Raw genomic sequence first — 23,782 nt, 5'->3', positions numbered from 1 at the left:
TCATCTAGTCAGGATATGAACAAGCAGAGAAGTGAAAAATGTGTTCTCAAGAAAAGCATTTTCTGTTCTTCATCTAAAAGATGCTGAGATATTGTCTCACAGTCCAGCTTGCTTGGCTGCGCAAAAGAATGTAGCATGTTTCCTTTATAAGAGTTTGATACTATGTTCTCGTTTGGAAGATTTCATTTTCATTATTTTCCCAATGAGAATTGTTTTTTCCCCCCCTCCTTTAGGCCCAGATTCAGGAAAGCATGTAAGTATATGCTTGCATTCATTTCTCTTCAGGACAGTACTTAAAGATAAGCATTAAGAGAGACTTTCCTGAACTGCGGCCTTATCTCGTATCTATCATAGAAATACAAGGCAGAAAGGGACCTCAACATCCCCCATAATGAGGCAGGACCAAGTATACCTAGACCATCCCTGATCTGTTTGTCTAACCTGTTCTTAAAATCCTCCAAGGACAGGGATTCCACAACCTCCCAATGTAAACTGTTCCAGTGGTTAACTACCCTTATTGTTAAAAGTTTTCCTAAAATCAAACCTGACTCTCCCTTGATACAGACTAAGTCAATTATTTGTCCTACCTCCAGTGAACATGGAAAGCAACTGATCACCATCTTTATAACAACCTTTTACGTATTTGTAGAGTTATCAGGTCCTCCCTTCCCCACCCATCTTCTTCTCTAAATTCCACACACCCCAATTATTTCAACATTTCTCTTGCTTTCCAAACTTTTGTTGTTGCTGCTGCTCTAATCTGGACTTTCTCCAATTTGTTCACATCTTTCTGAAAGTATAGTGCTCCAGACTGGACACGGTCCTGCAGCTGAGGCCTCACCAGTGCTGGAATAGTACCTTACATGTAATCTACTGGTATATTTTATAGATGACTTGACAATTAGTCGTTATTTTCCTGCAACATTTGAAATGTAGGGCAAACCCATTATATTCATACACTCTAAAATTTACTAAAATTGACACCTGACTTTTTAGTATAAGTTTTTAGTCTTATATATTTCTAAGGCATCTGTCACCTTGGTACCTTTTTTTTTTTTTGGTGCATTTATTTAGATGTGCAAAAAAAGTGACAGAGCAGAAATCATTTCTTCATACTTGTTCAATTCAAAAAACATTAGTGAACAACCTGCAAACTATAGTGACCGCACCTGGGTGTGTCTGGGACTGACACGTGAAAACACTGAAAAAGTAAAATCAGTGCTAAGAAATGGCTGATGGGACTTCTCTGACACAAAGGTGTGTGACTTTTGGAGGAGTGAGGATTGGTGGTGGGGGTTATGAATCATAGAATATCAGGGTTGGAAGGGACCTCAGGAGGTCATCGAGTCCAACCCCCTGCTCAAAGCAGGACCAGTCCCCAACTAAATCATCCCAGGCAGGGCTTTGTCAAGCCTGACCTTAAAAATATCTAAGGAAGGAGATTCCACCACCTCCCTAAGTAACGCATTCTAGTGTTTCACCACCCTCCTAGTGAAAAAGTTTTTCCTAATATCCAACCTAACCCCCCCCCCCCCCCCCACTGCAACTTGAGACCATTACTCCTTGTTCTGTCATCAGCTCCCACTGAGAACAGTCTAGATCTACCCTCTTTGGAACCCCCTTTCAGGTAGTTGAAAGCAGCTATCAAATCCCCCCTCATTCTTCTCTTCCGCAGACTAAACAATCCCAGTTCCCTCAGCCTCTCCTCATAAGTCATGCGTTCTAGTCCCCTAATCATTTTTGTTGCCCTCTGCTGGATGTTTTCCAATTTTTCCACATCCTTCTTGTAGTGTGGGGCCCAAAACTGGACACAGTACTCCAGATGAGGCCTCACCAATGTTGAATAGAGGGGAATGATTACGTCCCTCGATCTGCTGGCAATGCCCCTACGTATACATCCCAAAATGCCATTGGCCTTCTAGGCAACAAGGGCACACTGTTGACTCATATCCAGCTTCTTGAATACTACTGAATTTCGGGGATCCCAAAGAGCGGACATGAAAAAAATATACCAGAAACTTACTAGCCAGTAGAAAAGATTGGAGGAGGGTAGTCAACAGCAAGAGGAGGTGGAAGACAAAGGAGAAGAATCCTGTTTGAGAGCACTAACTATCTCATCAGCCTTTGCCTTGTAGCTCAATGATAAATTTGAGATCTTTGTCCACCATTAGCTGAAAGAAGTTTTCTCTCTCGTCCCAGCCCAAACCAGACCCCTGTTGGCTGCTGGAGGAGGGGATGTCTTCTCTAGCCCTTCCATTGATCTATTTGCTGCAAAGGTGGGGAGGGGGCTCTTCCAGCCTCCTGATGCTTTTGGGTCCTCTCTCGAGGGTAGCTTCCTTGTTGCCTCCATTCCAGCATGGAAACGTAAATTAATCTTGCCCCTTGCTCGGTCACCTACAGGTGCTCAACTGCTGCTGTGAAACTGAGAAGCCGAGTTAAAAAAGTATGGATTGGATGAATGGACTATAAGGTGGATAGAAAGTTGGCTAGATCGTCGGCCTCAGTGGGGGTTGTGATCAACGGCTCCATGTCTGGTTGGCAGCCAGTATCAAGCAGAGTGCCCCAGGAGTCGGTCCTGGGGCCAGTTTTGTTCAAAATCTTTATTAATTATCTGGAGGATGGTGTGGATTGCACCCTCAGCAAGTTTTCAGATGACACTAAGGTGGGGGGAGAGGTAGATATACTGGAGGGTAGGGATAGGGTCCAGAGTGACCTAGACAAATTGGAGGATTGGGCCAAAAGAAATCTGATGAGGTTCAACAAGGACAAGTGCAGAGTTCTGCACTTAGGACGGAAGAATCCCATGCACTGCTACAGACTGGGGACTGACTGGCTAAGCAGATCTGCAGAGAAGGACCTAGGGATTACAGTGGATGAGAAGTCAGATATGAGTCAACAGTGTGCCCTTGTTGCCAAGAAGGCTAACGGCATATTGGACTGCATTAGTAGGAGCAATGCCAGAAGATCGAGGGAAGTGATTATTCACCTCTGTTCGGCACCGGTGAGGCCACATCTGAAGTATTGCGTCCATTTTTGGGCCCCCCACTACAGGAAAGGATGTGGACAAATTTGAGAGTCCAGCAGAGGGCACAATGATTAGGGGGCTGGGGCACACGATTTACGAGGAGAGGCTGAGGGAATTGGGGTTATTTAGTCTGCAGAAGAGAAGAGTGAGGGGGGATTTGATAGCTGCCTTCAACTACGTGAAGGGGGGTTCCAAAGAAGATGGAGCTCGGCTGTTCTCAGTGGTGGCAGATGACAGATCGAGGAGCAATGGTCTCAAGTTGCAGTGGGGGAGGTCTAGGTTGGATATTAGGAAAAACTTTTTCACTAGGAGGGTGGTGAAGCACTGGAATGCGTTACCTAGGGAGGTGGTGGAATCTCCTTCCTTAGAGGTTTTTAAGGCCCGGCTTGACAAAGCCTTGGCTGGGATGATTTAGTTGCGGATTGGTCCTGCTTTGAGCAGGGGGTTGGCCTCCTTGATCTCCTGAGGTCTCTTCCACCCCTAATCTTCTATGATTCTACGAATTTCACACAGCTCCTCCTTGGCAAAGCTCTGCGCAGCAGGGGAGGCACAGGAGCTGTCTTTCTGCAGACTCTGGGAGACATCAGTGCATGCATCCGATGAAGTGGGCTGTAGCCCAGGAAAGCTTATGCTCCCATAAAATTGTTAGTCTCTAAGGTGCCACAAGTCCTCCTGTTCTTTTTATCAGTGCATCAGTTCCCATTCAGGAGTTTCTCTCTGCGACCTCAAGGGCCAAAACGTCAATTGCATCCCAAGCCTGGGAAAGGTGGAGTGAAACAGAAACCCACAGGCTGGCCCCCGCACCCTCTTAACTTGCCAGTCGGGAACTTTCCTCCCTGGGGGCGAGTGGCTTCCTCCAGCGCTTCGGGACGATGCTGTGCGCTCTTCAAAACGAGACCGAAACATTTGCAAACCGTACAGGCTCGAGCAGCGACCTGGGAGAAGAGGAAGCTGAAGTCACAGGCAAGCGAGTGTCAAGAGAGCGAAACCTTCCCGGAGGTGACAGCCGTGCACGCAGGCTGCTCGGATGGAGGATTGATTCTCTGCCTAGCGTAACCCCACCGCACAGCCCCGGTCCTCCGAGCTGCTCGGGAGACATCGCAGACAGCCGGGTAAAGCCGGGCACCGGGCAAGCGCAGGCAAAGCGGCTCAGGCGGGGAGGCTGCATCGGGCCATAGCAGCGAGGGCTGGTTAAGCCTCCCATGGACCTCCCGGAGTTTTCGCTGGGGTTTCCCGCCGGACCTCGCCTTGTGTCGGCAGGGGCAGCAGGCTGCTGTCGCCGGGGCTGGCCCCGCCGGGCGGGTCCCGTCGCTCGAGGAGACAAACGAGCCGGGGCAGAGCGACCCACAGAGACCGGGCCCCGTTGCTCGCCCGCAGCAGCCTCCCGGGCGGGTCTGAGCCCCGCAAAGGAGCCCGGCCGCTGCCCGGGGCTCCCTCCGAGGCTGCCCCTGGCCGTCCCGTCGGGTTCCCGGACACCCTCCCGCGCCGGCAGCGTGTCTGGCCCCCACCCGCCCCCAGACGGCGGGCAGCCCCGCTCCCCACACACCCGGCCAGCCGGCACCTCCCTCCCCCGCCCGCAGGGCCGGGCTCTCCCTTTCCCCTCCCCAGCGGGCTGAGCTCCCGGACCCTCCTCCCCGCTAATCCCCGGGGGGCCAGCGCCCCGGCCGGCTGGGCTCTTGTCCCGCCGCCGCCCCGCCGGGCTCTTCTCTCGCTCCCCATGGAAGCCGACGGCTACCGCTGCCGGAGCAGCCGCGCCCTCGAGGGCGGCGAGTCGGCGCTGCCCAGCTCGCTGCTCTTCGGCGCCGGGCTGCTGGGGAACCTGCTCGCCCTCTTCCTGCTGGGCCAGCGGCGGCTGCGGCGCGGGCGGCCCCCGCCGGCCTCCGCCTTCTACCTGCTGGTGAGCGGGCTGGCGGTCACCGACCTGCTGGGCAAATGCCTGCTCAGCCCCATGGTGCTGGTGGCCTACGCCCGCAACCGGAGCCTGAGCGAGCTGTGGCCGGCGGGGGCCGCCGCCGGGGGGCCGCCGGGCCGCCTCTGCCAGCTCTTCGCCTTCCTCATGGCCTTCTTCGGGCTGGCGCCCACGCTGCTGCTGCTGACCATGGCCCTGGAGTGCTGGCTCTCGCTGGCCCACCCCTACTTCTACCGGCGCCACCTGCCGCGCCGCCGGGCCGCCGCCCTGCTGGCCCCGGCCGCCGCCGCCGCCGCCGCCCTGTGCGCCCTCTTCTGCGCCCTGCCGCTGCTGGGCTTCGGCGCCACCGTGCAGTACTGCCCGGGCACCTGGTGCTTCATCCGCATGGCCGGCGGCGCCGCCCCGGCGCGGGGCTACTCCGTGCTCTACGCCAGCCTGCTGGGCGCGCTGGGGCTGGCCATCGGGCTCTGCAACCTGGCCAGCATGCGCAGCCTCTACCGCATGGCCCGCCGGCCCCACCGCCGCAGCGGCCCGCCCGCCGGCCGGGCCCCCGCCGCGCCGCGCATGGAGGAGCTGGATCACCTCGTCCTGCTGGCCCTCATGACCGTCCTCTTCAGCGTCTGCTCCCTGCCCCTCATCGTGAGTAGCAGCGGGGGGAGAGGGCGCTGGGGCGATGCTTGTGCAAGGTCCCGATCCTGCAGGGGGGCCCAAGCGCCCCACCGTAACTGGGGCCGCCCTGATCCCGAGGGCCGTCTTCCCCCTGACTTCAATCGGCGGGCTTTGGGTCTGGCCGGAGTAACATCCCCCTCTCCCCAGTATAGCCTTACACCCTCACACCCTCCTTGCTAGAAGCTGGCTTGTCCCCTGGGCGGCTTCACCCCTGGCCCTCGCCTGGAAGCACTGGGCAGCCGGGTTGGTGCTTCTAGGGGCGCCAGGCAAACTGGAGGGCTGGGGCGCTGTGCCCCATTCAGGGGGTCCACTGCACTCCTGACTCTCCCCCCACGGGGAGGGTGTCCGCTCAGAGGGTGTATTCTGTACCCAGGGTTTAAAATCGCTGGGGAATACGTGGGTTTAAAATCACATCGACCCTGGCAAATCAGTTGTGAAGCGGCCCTATTTCCAGGGGGCCTTTGGAGCGTCGGCTTTCAGGTGCAGCCAGGCAGACCGGGTTTTTGGACACACCAATCCTGCCAACACTGGGCCACTTTATTAGCCTATGCAAGCCCAGTGAAGTCAAAGGAACTATGCTGGTGGGTAAGCGGTTTGCCCCCCACACCCATACAAAGGGGATCAAAGCTAGCGAGTGAAATCCTCTCCCCGCTGATGTTAATGGCTGGGATTTCCCATCCTGATTCCTCTGCCCCCTTTACATCTTCAGGAGGGCAAAATGAGGCCGAAAACTTAGCACCACTGTCCCAGTGTTAGGGGTGCTCAGGATGAGTGGGGTGAACCCCCTGTACATATGTTTGCTGCAGTGAATGAAGGCAATGGCGTGAGTGCAGATAAAGGCCCAGTAGCTCTAACTAAAAGGATGTGGGTAACTTTCTGTCACTACCAGACTTCTGGAACTGATAACTTCCAGGGTACTGTTCTTGGGTGTGGAGGATGGACAGAGGCACATGGGCTGATAAAACAGCGGAAGGCTCTGGATGCTGTTGAAAGCTGACCAGGGCAGCAGTGACGGAGGAGGGGTTAATTGGGTAGCTCCCTGCAACCTGAAATGGGTGGGTGGACCGAGTCTGTCCTTTGGCACTCCTGCTGACAGCCTCTGCGGAGATACCAAGGACTGAGTGGACAGGAACACTGACCCACCCTCTCAGCTCTGCAGTCCATGCTGAGCCTTTTCTGGGGGAGCAATCCAGCACCTTTCCACTGACACTAAAAACTTTTTAAGAGCAAACAAAGAAAGGGAAAAAAAAGTGACATGGGCACCCCAAGGTGCCCAAGTAGAGTCTCCTCTTAAACTGTGGGTATGCTCTCACAGTGACCTTAAAAATGACACCTCCTTGCTCCATTTACTCTGTAAGCTCCATGTCTCGCCTGCTTGAATCGACTAAGAAGCCCTCCGTTTACTCATAAACCAAGGGACAAGTAAGGAGGTGAACCCCTTGCAAATTACACTGTGTCATGGTTATTACAACCGCAGACTGTAAGTCAGTCTTGCTTTCTCTACTGAGACAGTTATTAAAAATAACCACATGTTTACAGTGTTACAGATCCATGACAGCAACTCTTGCAAGCTGCATTTTTTTCTCAGGCGCTGTCAACAAAGCTGACAGCAAAAGCTTTTGATTCCAGAGTCACACTGTTGTGGATGGCGTATGAAGTACAAACAAGGCAACTTGACTTACGATCAGTGAGGTTTTGTGCTAAACCCCAGAAAGATCCTACTTTGATGAGTACACTGAGACGTTTACTACAAAGTTCCTGGCCATCAGCCAACAAGAAACACCAATGTTTGTGTATTTCAGAGTCACTTTTCCACCCGTACCCACAGTTTAAAGGAGACCCAAGTCCGTTCAGGCACGTGTCCAATGTATTAACATTGTGAAAAATTTTAAACCTTCAATGAAGCATCATTCACCTTCCACAGATCACTCAAATCTTACCCATGTTCTCCTCACATGCCCCGATTTCTTATGCGAGGGAGGTTTTCATGTCCTTTTCTCTCTAAAACATTATTCATTGAGACATGTCTCCAGCACTGGATAACAGTCTGAATTTCATATTAACATAGAGCATTTCACAGAAGAAAGTGGGCTGTGCTAATTTAAGAACTATTCCTGCAAATAGTTATGCATTAGGTTACTTGTGTGAGTACTCCCATATACTGCAATGGGGTGTTCATGTTCTGGGTGTTCCTAAACCTCTGACTGCCAGAAGCTGGGGCTAGATGACAGGGGATGGATCACTCAAGAAGTTGCCCTGTTCTGTTCATTCCTTCTGAAGCATCTGGCACAGGCCACTGTTGGAAGACAGCATACTGTGCTAGATCAGGGCCGCCCAGAGGGGGGGCAAGTGGGGCAATTTGCCCCAGGCCCCTGCCCCCATGAGAGTTTTCAGGGGCTCCCACGAGAGTTTTTGGTGGCGGGGAGGGTCCTTCAGTGCCGCCGAACACACCCGGAGTGAAGGACCCGCTGCGGCTTCTTCCCCTCCGGGTCTTCGGCGGCAATTCGGAGGCGGGGGTCCTTCCGCTCCATGTCTTCGGTGAAGTGCCCCGAAGACCCGGAGTGGAAGGACCCCTGCCGCCGAAGACCCCAGGCCGCCTGAATCCTCTGGGCAGCCCTGGCTAGATGGACCATTGGTCTGACCCAGTATGGCTTTTCTTCTGGTGTTATTCATATGAGTAGGGTTACTACTCAGGATCATATGGATTTAAATGATCAAGCCCTTATTTTCTTTCCACAGCTTCACTTGTGTAAATGTGAAAATACTCTGAAAACTGGCTTAATTCAGTTACCTATCTCATCCAGATCCGGCACATATCTTAACGCTGTTGTATATATGAAAGTATGGTTTGGAGGGAAAAAAGCCATTAAATCAAAATGCAATTACTTTAGTGGTGCCCATTAGTGCCGTTAAGGACATCTCAATATTCAGAATTCCTTTGTCAGTGATTTACAGCTACAAAATCAAAACTAATCAAATGTGAGATTTTAACCACAAGGAGAGACTTAGGGGCTGAATTTGGAGGAAAAGACACCAAAGAAACAAACCACATGCACAATTTGAGAAGGTTTTATGTGGTTGGAAATACAATCTGGTAGATTTTATACCTTTAGTAGGCTTCAGAACCCACCTCCCACCCCATCACCCCTCTTTAGCTCAGAGAGGTTTAATGGTTTGGGTTTTTTAAAGTATGATTTTGCAGGTAAGCATTAGCCCTTTTGTTCCGCACTACAGGTTTTGAAGGGAACCATTATTTTAAAAACAACAGGAACATTGTGCTTGGGAGAATGGGTTGTCACTATCATGCATAATCATTTTTTTAATCAGCCAAAAAGTTTTTTTTTGGCCATATACTCCTGTGCAAGTTGAGACCGAGTATCACAACTGATGTCATCTTATAATTCACAAACAGCTGGGGCAACATAAAGAGGCATCCAAAAGCATATACCCCATTGACAAAGCTGTTAATTAGCCGAGACCAGCTTTTATATTTCACATTCAGAAGTGAATAACCTGCACCTCCAGTACACGGTGGATACAGTAAATAGGACAAATATTTCATAGCCTGGGTATCACATTCCTCAGTTCTCTTTTCAGATTCATTGTATGCACCAAATGTTTTTAACCTATAAAATTGAAATGGACTCAACACAAAACAAAGACCGTTAAAGGTCTGCTAAAACCACAAAAGGAAGAAAACGCACAGTTGAGGATCTTCCAAAGCCGATGCAGAATGCCCTATCTCCTTATCAGTGTGTCTGTGTGTTGTTAGACCCTAATTGTAAATGTCACTGCTTTTGTGGTCTTGTGTTAGCCCGCTAATGGGAAACCCTTTCAGTGGAGTTTTTAATAGGTAAATTTGTAGTGGTTCTCCAAGACAATAAACATTGGTTAAGTGCTGTATTTGTATATGGACTTTCCTACCCTTTTTTAGAAAAGGAGACAAATATACAATGTGATGTTGCACAGAGACCTACTGGTAATGTTCCAGCTGAATAATACAGGTGGGATAAGGATCTTGTAAGAGAATTCAGGAGTTTTGTTTTTAAAATACCTGTGCATTGCAAAGGGGAAGAAACATTCTTTTCCAAAGTATTGTTATGACCCCTGGATCCAAGTTAAAGTTGTCAGAGAAGGTTTAGCAGTCTCTGGGCAAAGAAGATAAAGCCCCTGAGCTGCACATAATCTCTCCTTCAATATGGACGGTGACTAAAGAAATAGAGCATAAACCTGAATCTAGTGAAAGTAAAAAGTGGGCATTCTCATAAATGAGAATAATAAATTTCACATAAATAGTGATTCTTAAATTTACAAGGGAAAGTCAACGCCACGTACCAAAACTAAGCCAAAGAAGCACTTTTGGGAGCGCGTAGGCTCATGTGTTTACACGTGTTTCAGTTTTTTTCACCCCCTTTCCATTATTATTATTTCTTTGTTTTGTGGTCGTTCCTAGGAGCTCTAGTCATGGGCCGGGGTCCACAAATGTGCTAGGTGCACAAACACAGAATAAAAAGACAGTCTCCGCCCAAAGAATTTCCAGTCTAAGTACTTCGAATCATAGAACCACAGGGTTAGAAGGCTTTTTTAGAATCGAATCCCCTTCTGTGTATCCCTTCTACACTACCCTCTGCAAAGTAAAACAAAATGACACCAGACTTTAAAGATATTTAGGCCCCCTCTCTACCATTAGGCACCTAACTCTCAGTGGGAGCTAGGCACCTTTGAAAAATCTTACTAGGTGCTTCTCTGCATCCAAATGCCTTTAAAAATCTGTCCTTAGACTAAGTTGCTAGCCTCCAATCCAATTCTACCCGATTCTGATCACATTTATGCCACAGAAAACTCTGCATAACTCCAACAAAGTCAATAGAGTTATCCAGGATTTATTCTGAGGTGACTGAGGGTTGGTCTACATACACATGGAGCAATTTAGGAATAGCTAGTCCAGCACAATTCTACTTTGTAGACAAGCCCTAAGACCATAATGGAACTCAAAGGTGATACATTACTGTGTCCACCAGGGGGCACTCTTACCACACAAGAATTATCATCATACTAAATATTGTGCGAAAACCGGTATTTTATGGAGATGATGACTTCATAGTTAAAATGGTGTGTGTTTTTTTTAAAGCAACATTTAAGTTTCAAATCATTCAAGGTTGCAAATCTTTAGTTACTGTAAAAAAAACCAGAGGCAAGGTGGGTGAGGTGATATCTGTTGTTGGACCAACTTCTGTCGGTGAGAAAGACAAGCTTTCCAGCTACACACACCTGAAAAAGAGTGGTGTGTCAGCTCGAAAGCATCTCTCTCTTGCCAGCAGAAGTTGGTCCAGTCAAAGATGTCCCCCCATCCCCCTTGTCTCTCGAATATCCTGGGACCAACATGGCTACGACACCACTGCGTGTAAAAACAAGCACTTTTACGGTTATGGAATAGGTGCATTAAAGGAAAGTCTCAAAATAATAGGCCTCATTTTTCTTTCACACCAGTTTTCCACCAGTGTTGTTCCATTGTTTTCAGTGGAGTTACTCCTGATTTACACCCATGTCAATGAGAGGAGAATCAGGTCCAACATGTTCATTTATGTAGGAATTAAAAAGTCTCACCGACTGCCCGTCATCTCTCTGAGATTTTTGCCCTAACGTTTTTTCCAATCCCTAGATTGGAGGCAGTACAACATTTGGGCTTTTTGCCGTCTCCATTCTTCCACTGTCTTGCACCAGGTATTTTGCACCGATCAAAATTCAAAAAGCTATTTTAGCTGCTACCTGCCCAGAAGGCTGTTGCATGCCACAGAAGCAGACCAAAGATGACATAACATTTTATACATCGGGGGGGAAGAAATGAATCCAGCCTTAACTCTGACCCAAGAAGCATAGTTATGAATTCTTTCAACACGTACACATCACTGGATTGGTTTATTGATACGGTAAATGTACCTTAATGATGGAGGTGCGGAAAGAGTTCATTGAACTCTTGCACAAAGCAGTTTTACAAGCACTGTCATGTAGCCTAGAAAGGATTAATGCTAAGCCGGGCCCACAAGCAAAGTTTAACGCCCCCTTTCCAAGGTTTTTCTCTCTTCCCTCAAAAACGTTCTCAGGTGGTTCACCCACAGACCAGTAGTTGTCTGCAGAGCAGGGGGTTGGACTAGATGACCTCCTGAGGTCCCTTCCAACCCTTGGATTCTATGATTTTCTTGGGGGGAGGGATAGCTCAGTGGTTTGAGCACTGGCCTGCTAAAAACCCAGGGTTGTGAGTTCAATCCTTGAGGGGGCCATTTAGGGATCTGGGGTAAAAATTGGGGATTGGTCCTGATGTGAGCAGGGGGTGGGACTAGATGACCTCCTGAGGTCCCTTCCAACCCTGAGATTCTATGATTCACCTGCTAGCTCTTCCTCCTTATTTCCCTTGCCTAAGGGTTTGCAGGATTGGGACCTCACCTTGCTGTTTAATGCAACCAGTGATGGGATTTCCTGATCCATGAGCAATTCCATTTGTCAGAGGATTCTCCAGTCCTAATTCCAGTGACCTAATTCCTGAGCTCAGGTTTTGCCCCTACGTAGACTTCGCTTTGTGCTGCATTAGAAAGGAGGCTGTTTCCTTCCCAGCTGCAATGTGTCCCTATGATCTGCCGTGTTTGCAAACGCTCAATTGTTCCTTACACATTCGCTTCCCCAGTAGTTAACGTTTCACAGAGAGCGGGCCTGGTCCTTCTTGCCCACCAGGGGGAAACTAAATCACAATTAACTTGACTGACGTTAAGAGAGTTACGTGAGTGTAAAGTGAAAGGAGAATCAGGGCCATCATGCCTTTCATTCCAGCATTTACGTCTTCACAGATTTGGGCGCTATTATCCCCTGTGTTTGAGACAGATGAAGTCTAGTTCACATCCTCAGCCCCTGTGTCACAGGACTGGGATGTGGCAGTCATGTCCAGCTGTTAGAGATTCCTAACTGATGCAGCAAGCCCAGAGGTGCCGGGGCTATGATCTGCCAAGACTAGAGGTGCAGGGGATTAGCCTTCACGTGCCCTGGCACAAATTAAGCCCTGATTGTACCTAGGAGACAGAGCAGGAGTCAGGCCGAGCCCGGGTGGTCAGTGCCTAAAGCAGGGATCAGAACCAGGTTACCTGGAATGAACCAAGGCAGGGACAGGCGCTGTCAAAGCCATGGGCAAATCAAATGCTTTGAGTAGCTGGTGAGATGCAGCTGCTGCCGGGCTTAAGAGCTGGTCAGCTGACTCTTCCCACAATCATGGTGGCCAATGAGGCCCCGGGCTGGAGGCCAGCTGCACTCGTTAGGTTGCCCAGAGACTGGCTCTGCAGCAGCCCTGTTTCCAGACACTCTGTCCCAGCTTCTTTGCACTGCACTGCTGGGGATCCCTGATACCGGGAAATCCCAGGGTGGTATAAAGCGAGTGTAGCTGACTGCACGTCACCCACTCCCCTCACCCACGTGGGGCAGGTGTCAGAGCACACAGCACGCTGCCTGATCCTTGGGCAGAGGAGCTCTCCTTAGGGGACTGCTCCCAGCGGCTGTTACCCGGAGCCTTCCTTAAAGTTGCTTTAGTTATGCCGGGGACTATTTTGTTTCCTGGCGGTGCCAGGATCAGAGGAATGCAAAGGTTGTTTATATCCACCTTGCCCTCCCCAGCTCAGCCCAGCTGAGGATCTAGCCCGGGGACACTGAGGCACAGATAGTTTGGAGAAACCAGTTTATTTCCATCTTAGGAAGAAGGCTTTACATGTCCTTTATTTGGCACAAAAATGCATTCATGTCGGAATGGCAAAACCATCCTCTCAGATCTGCACGTCTGCTAATGACATCCAAGCCCTGCAACTCGAGGGCCTGGAATCGAGATTGAATGGGGGCATTGATTAGTAGCCAACGCACAGCCAGAAATACGGGCCCCCTTCTTATCTCATGCCAGTGCAATGCCATTGAGTTCAGTGGCACCAGTCATGTGCAACGGAGATCAAAATGAGGCCGTTTTCCTCATGAGACATTCAGTTTATCAAAACCCGTCTGTGTTAGCCTTCAAAGCTAGCCCTGCATGCCTTCACTATATTCCGTTGAGCACTACTGTGCTCACCTGCATACCACTTGCTGAGCTTGTAAGTTGTTAAACAATTAAAACGTATAGGACCAGATCTTCAATTGGCACCAATGGGCATCGCCCCATCACCAGCTGAGGATCTGTCCCATGAAGTGTAATTATGTGCACAGAAACTACTGTTTTGTTGCCTGATCCCAGATTGTTTACTGACTGATCCATCTGCCTGCTCAGTTGGTTTTAGTTAAGCTTGATGTCGATCTAAGCAGAGCGCAATCTCAGAATGAGCCGTGTGCTGATTCAGTGCAGAAAAGCCATCGAGTATGATGACTGAATGTAGGGAGCTTACTGAAGTCATTTACGAAGTGCTGTACTTTATTGCCAGAGCTCAGCTGTTAGGTTTTATAATTAGATCTTTTTATTTAAAACAGGTCCGGGCTTATGTCGGAGCCTTTGCCGCTGACTTTAATGAAAAGGCAGACCTTACGGCCCTGAGGTTTCTATCTGTGAATTCCATTGTGGACCCCTGGGTGTTCATCATTTTCAGGACATCAGTTTTTCGCAAGTTCCTTCATAGGGTTTGCAGAAGACTGAACTCTAAAAAAGCCACAACGCCTCGGCTTCTATGACCTCGACACCGAAGCTGCCGCGGTGAAGAGCATTCTGCTATCTTTGGTAACTCGACTCGAAGGAATATTGTTCCAGGAATTGTTTACCAAATCAAACCGATCTCACTAATGATGCCAAATGTTGTGGATCGGTGGATCTGCTATAAACACGGTAAGAAAATACAGAAATGTATTCCGGGGAAGGTCAAGGGCCTTAGCCGTTCTGCTGTGGACATGTACAGAGAAGAGGCATTCCTCCGTTATTGCATTTTTGCCTTTCCTGTTACAGACTGGAACTGAAAGTTTGTGGCCATGTGAGTAACAGTGAATCTCATGAAGTGACAGCGCTCTGCTTCCCAGAGAACTTGGTAAAAATCAAGTTTGTGGTATCAAGTGCTGCTCTCTGAGTATGGCCCCGATCCAGCAAGCCACACTGCGTGGGTGGGCCCTGTTGCCTTTGGGGGTTTCCCATTGATTTCAGCAGGCTGCCGGCGGACAGACGCATCTACTCACAGGGATCTGCTGAGAGGATCAAAGCCTAAATCAGGAGTCACCAAAGTCTGATAAGGGAAAATAAAACTCTTCCTTTTGCAAATAAATCAAAGCAGTGCACAGTGTCATGTAGCTGCCTCCCCACCCCAATAAATCTATCTTGTCATCCAGTAGCCAGATGGTATCAAATGCACAGTACTTACAGCATCAGACCCAGCAGCAATGATTCAGTGGGCTTGTCTTCATTGTAGAGTCAGCTCCAGGTATAACTCGAGGGCAGCCCTGAACTCAACTCCACGCGCACACAGAAACCTCTAGCCTGAGTGCTCAAACACGAGCTAGCTGGCTAGGCAGGGCTGGGTGGCCTGACCCTCCACTGCTGCTCCCATTCAAGCTAGTAATGCAGTGGGGATTAAGCTATTTTGTGCTGCTAATACAAAGGCTCGGTGGTGCTGGAGTGATGCCACACTCCTCGTTGTTCTGCAGCGTGACGGCTCTCGCTGGGGCTGGTAGGTAACGCTCTGCAGTGAAGACAAGCCCTGCCCTAGATTTGCACAGAGAACTCTTTCTGGTGTTAGAGACAAGGGGGGTTCTGTGTGCAGAACTACTGCAGGACACGGCCCGAAGGGAACCTGCAGAGATCTACCCACGGGTGTAACTTTACTCTTCTGAGTAGTCCGTGAATAAAGTTATGCAGGGGGGTAAATCTTTGTCAGGTTGGGTCTTAAGACAGTAAACAGGCTTGCAGTGGAGTAATGCATTTACATTTATATGCTACAACCATTCAAGTGCTTTAACTATTCATTGGGGACAAACAAGGGCTAAAAAATGTATCTTAGAAAGCAACATCCTGTTGCATTGTATGGTTTGTTCAATAAATTATTCTTTAGCCAGCACTGAGATTTATACCTTGTTCATGATTTCCGTTGTTTGGTAAGCAAACATCACTGATCTTTTGCTTTAACAATGGAAGTTTATGCGACCAGTCTGGGAATTATTGTTCTTATCTGATGCATTTTAGAGGGGCCCTCCCCAAGGTATTGTACAACGTTGACAAGTTAGGGTCATGTCAGTCCAATAGCTAGTTGGCTCGCTGCAATTATTTGAATACTATCTGTATGGCAAAATCACTTGATGATTCCCTGTTCTGTTCATTCCCTCTGAAGCACCGGGCATTGGCTGCTGTCGGAAGACAGGATACTGAGGTAGATCAACCTTTGGTCTGACCCAGTCTGGCCTTTCTTGTGTGCTTAAAAGAAGCAGCAAGTTTCTGAGAAAATGCCCAAAATGGGAGCAGCTATGGGAACAAAATGGTCATTTAAACTGGGGTTTAGTTTCCTCCCACGCTACATGTATAACTGCCATTAATGCTGATTCAAGTTACATACATGTATCAAAGACAGAAACCACCTTACAGGAATATGTAGAATATGAGACCATGCAAGTATTATCGTGGTACCTGTCTGGTGAAAGGTGTGTTTCGATCCGTGTTTACTTGGCTAGTCAGGTTTATTGTGGTATCACGTGATATTTATTCTGCTGTATCTGGGCTGGAGTGAGAGTTTTTACAAGGAAGAAACCTGTGCAAATATTTATTGTGAAACTTTGTACCTTAAGGGAAGAAACTTGATGTTGCTGTTTTACATCAAGCTGGGGAAGACTTGTCACATTCCCACAGTCTATGAAAGATTGCTCTTGGCTTGCCTTTCAGTAGGAGACTTCCGGGGCCTCCCCTCCACCCCGGGCCGGAAGAAAGTCTATGTTTGTCTAGGGCCCAGTGATGGGATAATCCAGCCCTCGTGGTGACCCATCTAGAACATACCCGCACCACACTGGCGGGTCAGGAAACACTGTTGTAGACAAGCCCTCTTCAGGTGGTACTTTTCCCTCTGAGTAAATGCTGAACCAGGGCCCCAGAATAGAGATGGGGAGCCCTAGCGGAATTAGAAATGATTAAAGGAAATACATCCACAGTTACATTAGATAAGGGATATAAACCATTTTGCTTCGCGGGATCTGCCAACTACTAAACTGCCTGGAATTAGGAACAAGCTTCTCCAATGGACTAATTATCTGTTAATTGTACACTGCGGGGTTTTGTATTTTCCTCTGATGTGTCTGATAAAAGCCATTGCCAGAATCATGATACTGGAGTAGATGGGTCACTCAGTGACCTGGCATTTTCCTTCCTGTGCTTGTGTGGTGTTAGACACAAACCAGAGGTACTCAAAGACCTATGAGTAGGGCCCTACCAAATTCACGGTCCATTTTGATCAATGTCATGGCCAGAGAGTTTTTTAATTGGTCAGTTTCAGGTTTTCAGATGCTTACATCTGAAATGTCACAGTGTTGTAACCCTGGGGGGTCCCAATCCAAAAGGCACCCAGAAGTGGATCGGATCTCTCCCCAAGAGTGGCCGTGCAGGGGAAGGACACGTCCTGTCCCTCCCCAGCTCAGCCGGGAATTGCAGATAGGAGCCCCCAGCTGGAGTGCTCCCAGCAGCACAGGGGACATCAAATTTCCTGGGAAAGGGCTTAGTTTATGGTCCGTGACATGTCTTTCACGGCCATGCAATTGGTAGGGCCCTACCTGTGGGACGTCTTTAAAAGCAGGCGTGTAAACTTAGGCCAGCATTTTCAAACTTGGGGTGCTAAGGTAAGGCTTGGTCCCTACATCCAGATTTAGACACCGAAATAAACCGGCTGGTTTTCAGAGGTGCTGGGCACCCACCACCTAACTGACTTCACTGGGACCTGGAGATGCTGAGCCCATTTGAAAACCTGGCTCTTTATTTAGGTGCAGAAGTATGGAGTTAGGGGCCTCTGTCTATCTCAGGTGTTTAGATGGCCCCATCACCCTAGGCTCTGAGTGCTTTACAGTGTAATGTATTCACCCTTGTGAGGTAGGCCAGTGCTAAGATGCCCATTTTACAGATGGGGAACTGAGGCACAAAGGGAATGAGGGCTAGGTCTACAAAGGGATTTAGGCACCTACCTGCTACTTTAGCTGCCTAAGTCCAAAATTTCGATCATCAAATCCCCCAGCTCAGCTGTGGCCTAACCCCCTATGTTCCTGTCGACAAAGTCCCCTAAAATTCTACGGGTGGGCACGCACCCAGCTGCCTAAGTGCTGATATACAAGTCATGGCTAGGCCTGTCGGGATTCACAAACGAGGCATCCCCCCTGCCTATCTTGCCTGGAGGGGCTGATCCAATTGAGGTGCTCTGAGGCAGCTCTTCAGGCACCCCGTCAGAGAATTTGGAACAATTTCCAATTTTGGCTTCCTTAAAATAGTTCGTTTTCAAGCAAGCCTAAAACCCCTTGCGATTGCTGAATGGCTTTGGAACTGCATGCTTCTCTTGCTTGTGGTTTTATCCCTATATTGAAACTGTTAATCATTTGTTCAGATACATGCTTGCGGTTATTCACGATGAGTTTGTTTTATTGTAAAAGCTCCAAGGATACTTAAGTGGGCCAGAAACTGCCATCCTGCCACAGACAAAACTCCTACTGAAGTCAGTGAGGTTTTTTTGTGTGCATTGAAGCTTGAGGGGCATTTTAATTGGACATATGACTCCTCATCTCTGTTCTGTTGTAACTCATTCCTAAAATCACTCGTCTTTCTGAATGTTGTCTCGCATTCTGTCCTAGAGGTGGCAGCATTTAACCAATTGGTGAAATAGGAGTGGATCCTGCAACCCCCTCAAGTATAGTGTTTATAGTTTCATTGAAATCCGTGGGCCTCTGTACAGCAATAAATATTGTGATCAGTAGGAAGGGTTTGTAAGGCACACGGGGGTGCAGTCTTTCCTGCTACAAGATGCTCTAAAAATGTAGATTCTATTGATGTGAACGAAATCCTGTCCTAGCTAGGTCAGCCCTTTATTTATAAATGCCTACTACCAGAGGTTTCAGAGTAGCAGCCGTGTTAGTCTGTATTCGCAAAAGGAAAAGGAGTACTTGTGGCATCTTAGAGACTAACATATTTATTTGAGCATAAGCTTTCATGAGCTACAGCTCACTTAATCGGGTGCATCCGATGAAGTGAGCTGTAGCTCACGAAAGCTTATGCTCAAATAAATTGGTTAGTCTCTAAGGTGTCACAAGTCCTCCTTTTCTTTTTACTACCAGAGGGTATCCGCAAGGCTAAGTTCTAGTCATGGGTACTTATAGTAAAAATCACGGACGGGTCATTGGCTGTGAATTTTTGTTTATTGCCCATGACCTGTCCATCACTTTTACTATAAAAACCCATTACTAAATCTCTGCTCCTGGGCCCTAGTGCTCTGGGGGGGGGCCCTACTCCAGCAGAGGGAGCTGACTGCCCCCGGTGGCCTGCTGCTCCGAGGCCCCTGGAGACCATTCTCCTGATGGCCTCCAGGGCGTCCCATGGGGCCGCTGCTCTGGCTGCACCCAGGATTGCTGCTGCTCGGGTGGTCCCCAGGGCCAGCCGCACCAGCTACTGTTGGGGTGCTCCCCAGGACCAGCAGTGGCCGGTGCAGCTGGCCCTGGGGCCACTCCAGTAGTGGTTGTGGAAAGTCAACGGAATCCGTGACCTCCGTGACAGAATTGCAGCCTTAGTTATCAGCCATAAAACTCCAGTCTAGCTTGAATTCTGGGGCACAGAGTTTCAGGTCAGGGCACCTTTTTACTACCCAAAACTTGGGAAAAATCAGGGTGGCAATTATTAAATGGCACAGATGGTAAACGATGAACTAGGTGCCTGCACACTTGTAGTGTAAGGCCTGCCTGGGTGTTCCCCATGGGTCTATTAAACCCTGCATGCCCTGGCTGTATTTTAGTACCAGTGCAAGAAGATTCAAGGGCCAAACAGAGGCCGTCAGTACATACAGGGTCTGAACTGAAGCTTGCTGAAGTAAGTGAGATTTCAGTGGGCTTTGGATCAGGCCCTCTTTGAGAACAGAAACAGTCAGACCCGTCAAGAGCAATCCCTGTGTCTGTTTCTGTACTCCGCATGCAGCTGTGAAGTAACAGTACCAGTGAGCATCCAGTTGTTTCAGTTTCAGGGTTGGAGTGGAGATGTGTCATGCATATCAAGGGAAGGGTAACCACCTTCCTGTCCACAGGGCTATGAAATCCCTCCTGGCCAGAGGCAAAACCCTTCCACCTGTAAAGGGTTAAGAAGCTAGGATAACCTCGCTGGCACCTGACCAAAATGACCAATGAGGAGACAAGATACTTTCAAAGCTGGGGGGGGGGGGCAAAGGGTCTGGCTGTGTGTGTGATGCTTTTGCCGGGAACAGATCAGGAATGCAGCTCAGAACTCCTGTAAAAAGTTAGTAAGTAATCTAGCTAGAAATGAGTTAGATTTTCTTTTGTTCAATGGCTGGTAAAATAGGCTGTGCTGGATGGAATGGATATTCCTGTTTTTGTGTCTTTTTGTAACTTAAAGTTTTGCCTAGAGGGGTTCTCTATGTTTTGAATCTGATTACCCTGTAAGTAGTTACCATCCTGATTTTACAGAGGTGATTCTTTTACCTTTTCTTTAATTAAAATTCTTCTTTTAAGATCCTGATTGATTTTTCATTGTTCTTAAGAGCCAAGGGTTTGGGTCTGTGTTCACCTGTACAAATTGGTGAGGATTTTTATCAAGCCTTCCCCAGGAAAGGGGGTGTAGGACTTGGGGGGATATTTTGGGGGGAAGACGTCTCCAAGTGGGCTCTTTCCCTGTTCTTTGTTTGATACGCTTGGTGGTGGCAGCATAGGGTCCAAGGACAAGGCAAAATTTGTACCTTGGGGAAGTTTTTAACCTAAGCTGGTAAGAAAAAGCGTAGGGGGTCTTTCATGGAGGTCCCCACATCTGTACCCTAGAGTTCAGAGTGGGGAAGAACCTTGTCATGGTGGCAGAGGGGTGGGATCATTTTGAACCAGAAGCACAGCAGGATTTTAAAAGAGGATTGCAGCTGTAAATTCTGTGTCTCTGCCTGGGGGGACGGAGCAGCAGGCATAACAAAGGGATCTTTCTTTTCTGAGCTGGAGTTTTCTCTACCTAAAGGCAGGGTAGTTAACCTCTTGTAGGGAAATTCACAAGTTTTTCACAGATCTGAAGAGGTGGGTTTTTTTAGCTAAGAGCATCTAGAGGCTTTTTCTGTCTATTTGCCTGGAGACAGAGGTGGTTTTTTAAAAGACTTTTTCTGTAGGCTGAGAATAGCTATCAGAGAACATAGGTGTCAGGTTACAGCACAGCAAAATTTTACAAGCCAGGTTTTTTTTTTGTTTCTTTGTTTGTTTTGTGGTTTTCTTTCTAACTCTCGGGTGTAAAGTTAGTTAAAAACAGAGAGGCTACGATGACAGAAACCAAGGCACAACACACACTGGAGTTAACCAGAATGGAGGCAGCGAAAGACGCAGAAAAAACCCTAGAGGCTGCCCACAGGAGAGCTATGGAGGCAAGGGAAAAAGAACTGGAGGAGAAGGAAAAAGAGAGGAAGCATGCACTGGAGATGGAGAAGGCAAAAGCTCAACAGAATATACCAACAAACCCTAGCAATCCTTCTCCAGGTACCACTTCCCATCCCAGGAAGTTCCCCACCTACAAGGCAGGCGATGATACCGAGGCCTTCTAAGAAAACTTAGAAAGGGTCTGCCTTGGGTACAGCATCTCTACAGACCAATACATGGTAGAGCTGAGGCCGCAGCTCAGTGGACCCTTAGCCAAGGTGGTGGCTGAAATGCCTAAGGAACACATGAACAAATATGAACTGTTTAAAACCAAGGTGAGAGTCAGAATGGGACTAACACCTGAGCATTCCCGTCGGCGGTTCAGAGCCCTAAGGTGGAAACCAGATGTGTCATTTTCCCAACATGCCTACCACATTGTGAAACAATGGGATGCCTGGATATTAGGAGCAAGTGTTAAATCTCCAGAAGATTTGCCCTTCCTAATTCAAATGGAGCTGTTCTTAAAGGGTGTTCCTGAGGAAATAGAAAGATACATCCTAGATGGGAAGTCCAAAACTGTAATTGAGGCGGAGGAGATTGGAGCCAAATGGGTGGAGGTGGCAGAAAAGAAAAAAACTGGTCGCAGTTGGAGCGGATACCAGAAGATACAACCTCAGACCACACCCTACTATCGGGGGGCAGCCCAAGGCCCCAACTACACCCCAAGGAACACTCCAGACACCTTATCGTTCCGCCTACACCGTTCTCCCGCAACCCACCTCGCCCCAGTGACCCGTCAGCTGGACGATGTTTTAAATGTAACGAGCCAGGGCATGTAAAGGCCAACTGCCCCATGAACCCCAACAGATTACAGTTCATTGCACCGGAATCATGCCAAAGGTCCTCAGGCCCAGATACCTCCCAGATACCCTCAGAGCGGAGGGAAACTGTGAGTGTGGGCGGGAAGCAGGTCAGCACGTGGAGGGACACTGGAGCACAAGTGTCGGCTATCCATGCTTCCTTAGTGGACCCCAGTTTGATTGACCCAGGGATCCAAGTGACAATTCAACCCTTCAAATCAAACTCTTTTGACTTGCCTACAGCCAAGTTGCCGGTCCTGTACAAGGGCTGGTCAGGAACGTGGACTTTTTCAGTCTATGATGATTATCCCATTCCCATGCTGTTGGGGGAAGACTTGGCCAATCATGTGAAGCTAGCCAAGAGGGTGGGAATGGTCACCCGCAGCCAGGCTAAACAAGATGTCACAACTAGCTCTATTCTGGAAACTTCTACCAGGACCCGGTCAGAGGTGATGGAACCGGACCACATGCCAACGTCAGCAGCAGCAGTAGTGGATCCAGTCCCAGAGACCCAGACGGAACCAGTCCCAGAACTGGAACTGGCGGAACAACCAGCACCAGAACAAATCCAGTGCTTGAAACCCCAACACCAGAGGGCCCCACTGAACCTACACCAGCAGCAGCCGATAACCCTACACAAGAGGCTCAGCCGGAGCCTGAACCCCAACATAGTGCCCCAGCAGAGAGCGGTTCACAGTCAACGGAAACAGCCCCATCACCTGCATCGCTTCCAGGGGAACCAAGCCTAGGTCCACAATCCAATGAGGAACTGATGTCTCCAGCATCAATGGAACAGTTCCAGACCGAACAGGAAGCAGCAGATGAAAGCCTCCAGAGAGCTTGGACGGTGGCACGGAGCAACCCACCGCCTCTCAGCTCTTCTAATCGATCCAGATTTGTTGTAGAAAGAGGACTTTTATACATGGAAACTCTTTCTGGTGGACACCAGGAAGACTGGCATCCTCAGAGACAGTTGGTATTCCAACTAAGTACCGGGTAAAGCTATTAAGCTTAGCCCACGATCATCTTCGTGGCCATGCTGGGGTGAACAGAACCAAAGACCATTTGGGAAAGTCATTCCACTGGGAGGGAATGGGCAAGGATGTTTCTACCTATGTCCAGTCTTGTGAGGTGTGCCAAAGAGTGGAAAAACCCCAAGATCAGGTCAAAGCCCCTCTACAGCCACTTCCCATCATTGAGGTTCCATTTCAGTGAGTAGCTGTGGATATTCTGGGTCCTTTTCCAAAAAAGATACCCAGAGGAAAACAATACATACTGACTTTCATGGATTTTGCCACCCAATGGCCGGAAGCAGTAGCTCTAAGCAACACCAGGCTGAAAGTGTGTGCCAGGCACTAACAGACATTTTTGGCAGGGTAGGTTGGCCCTCCGACATCCTCACAGATGCAGGAACTAATTTCCTGGCAGGAACTATGGAAAGCCATTGGGAAGCTCATGGGGTGAATCACTTGGTTGCCACCCCTTACCATCATCAAACAAATGGCCTGGTGGAGAAATTTAATGGAACTTTGGGGGCCATGATACGTAAATTCGTAAATGAGCACTCCAATGACTGGGACCTAGTGTTGCAGCAGTTGCTCTTTGCCTACAGAGCTGTACTACATCCCATTTGAACTCGTAAATGGCCACGAGGTTAAGGGGCCATTGCAGTTGGTGAAGCAGCAATGGGAGGGATTTACACCTTCTCCAGGAACTAACATTCTGGACTTTGTAACCAACCTACAAAACACCCTCCGAACC

At 48.9% G+C, this 23,782-nt stretch overlaps 1 protein-coding gene across 1 annotated transcript; it reads left to right on the top strand.

Annotated features, from left to right (window-relative positions):
- The first annotated feature begins 4,293 nt into the window (after positions 1–4,293).
- LOC125637564 (prostaglandin D2 receptor) lies at positions 4,294–15,655 on the top strand. Its single transcript, XM_048852177.2, has 2 exons — positions 4,294–5,573; positions 14,091–15,655. The coding sequence occupies exons 1-2, from the start codon at positions 4,743–4,745 to the stop codon at positions 14,286–14,288; spliced, it is 1,029 nt and encodes a 342-aa protein (XP_048708134.1). The 5' UTR covers positions 4,294–4,742; the 3' UTR covers positions 14,289–15,655.
- The last annotated feature ends 8,127 nt before the right edge of the window (positions 15,656–23,782 follow it).

This window comes from Caretta caretta, chromosome 6, assembly GCF_965140235.1.
Source record: "Caretta caretta isolate rCarCar2 chromosome 6, rCarCar1.hap1, whole genome shotgun sequence".
Classification (NCBI taxonomy): Eukaryota; Metazoa; Chordata; order Testudines; family Cheloniidae; genus Caretta; species Caretta caretta.
Note: the sequence above shows the minus strand (reverse complement) of the source record. Positions and strands in the feature narration are given on the sequence as shown.

Coding starts and splice junctions, on each gene's coding strand:
- LOC125637564 (XM_048852177.2), top strand. CDS start 4,743: ATGGAAGCCGACGGCTACCGCTGCCGGAGCAGCCGCGCCCTCGAGGGC. Junction 5,574..14,090: donor TCTGCTCCCTGCCCCTCATC/GTGAGTAGCAGC, acceptor TATTTAAAACAG/GTCCGGGCTTATGTCGGAGC.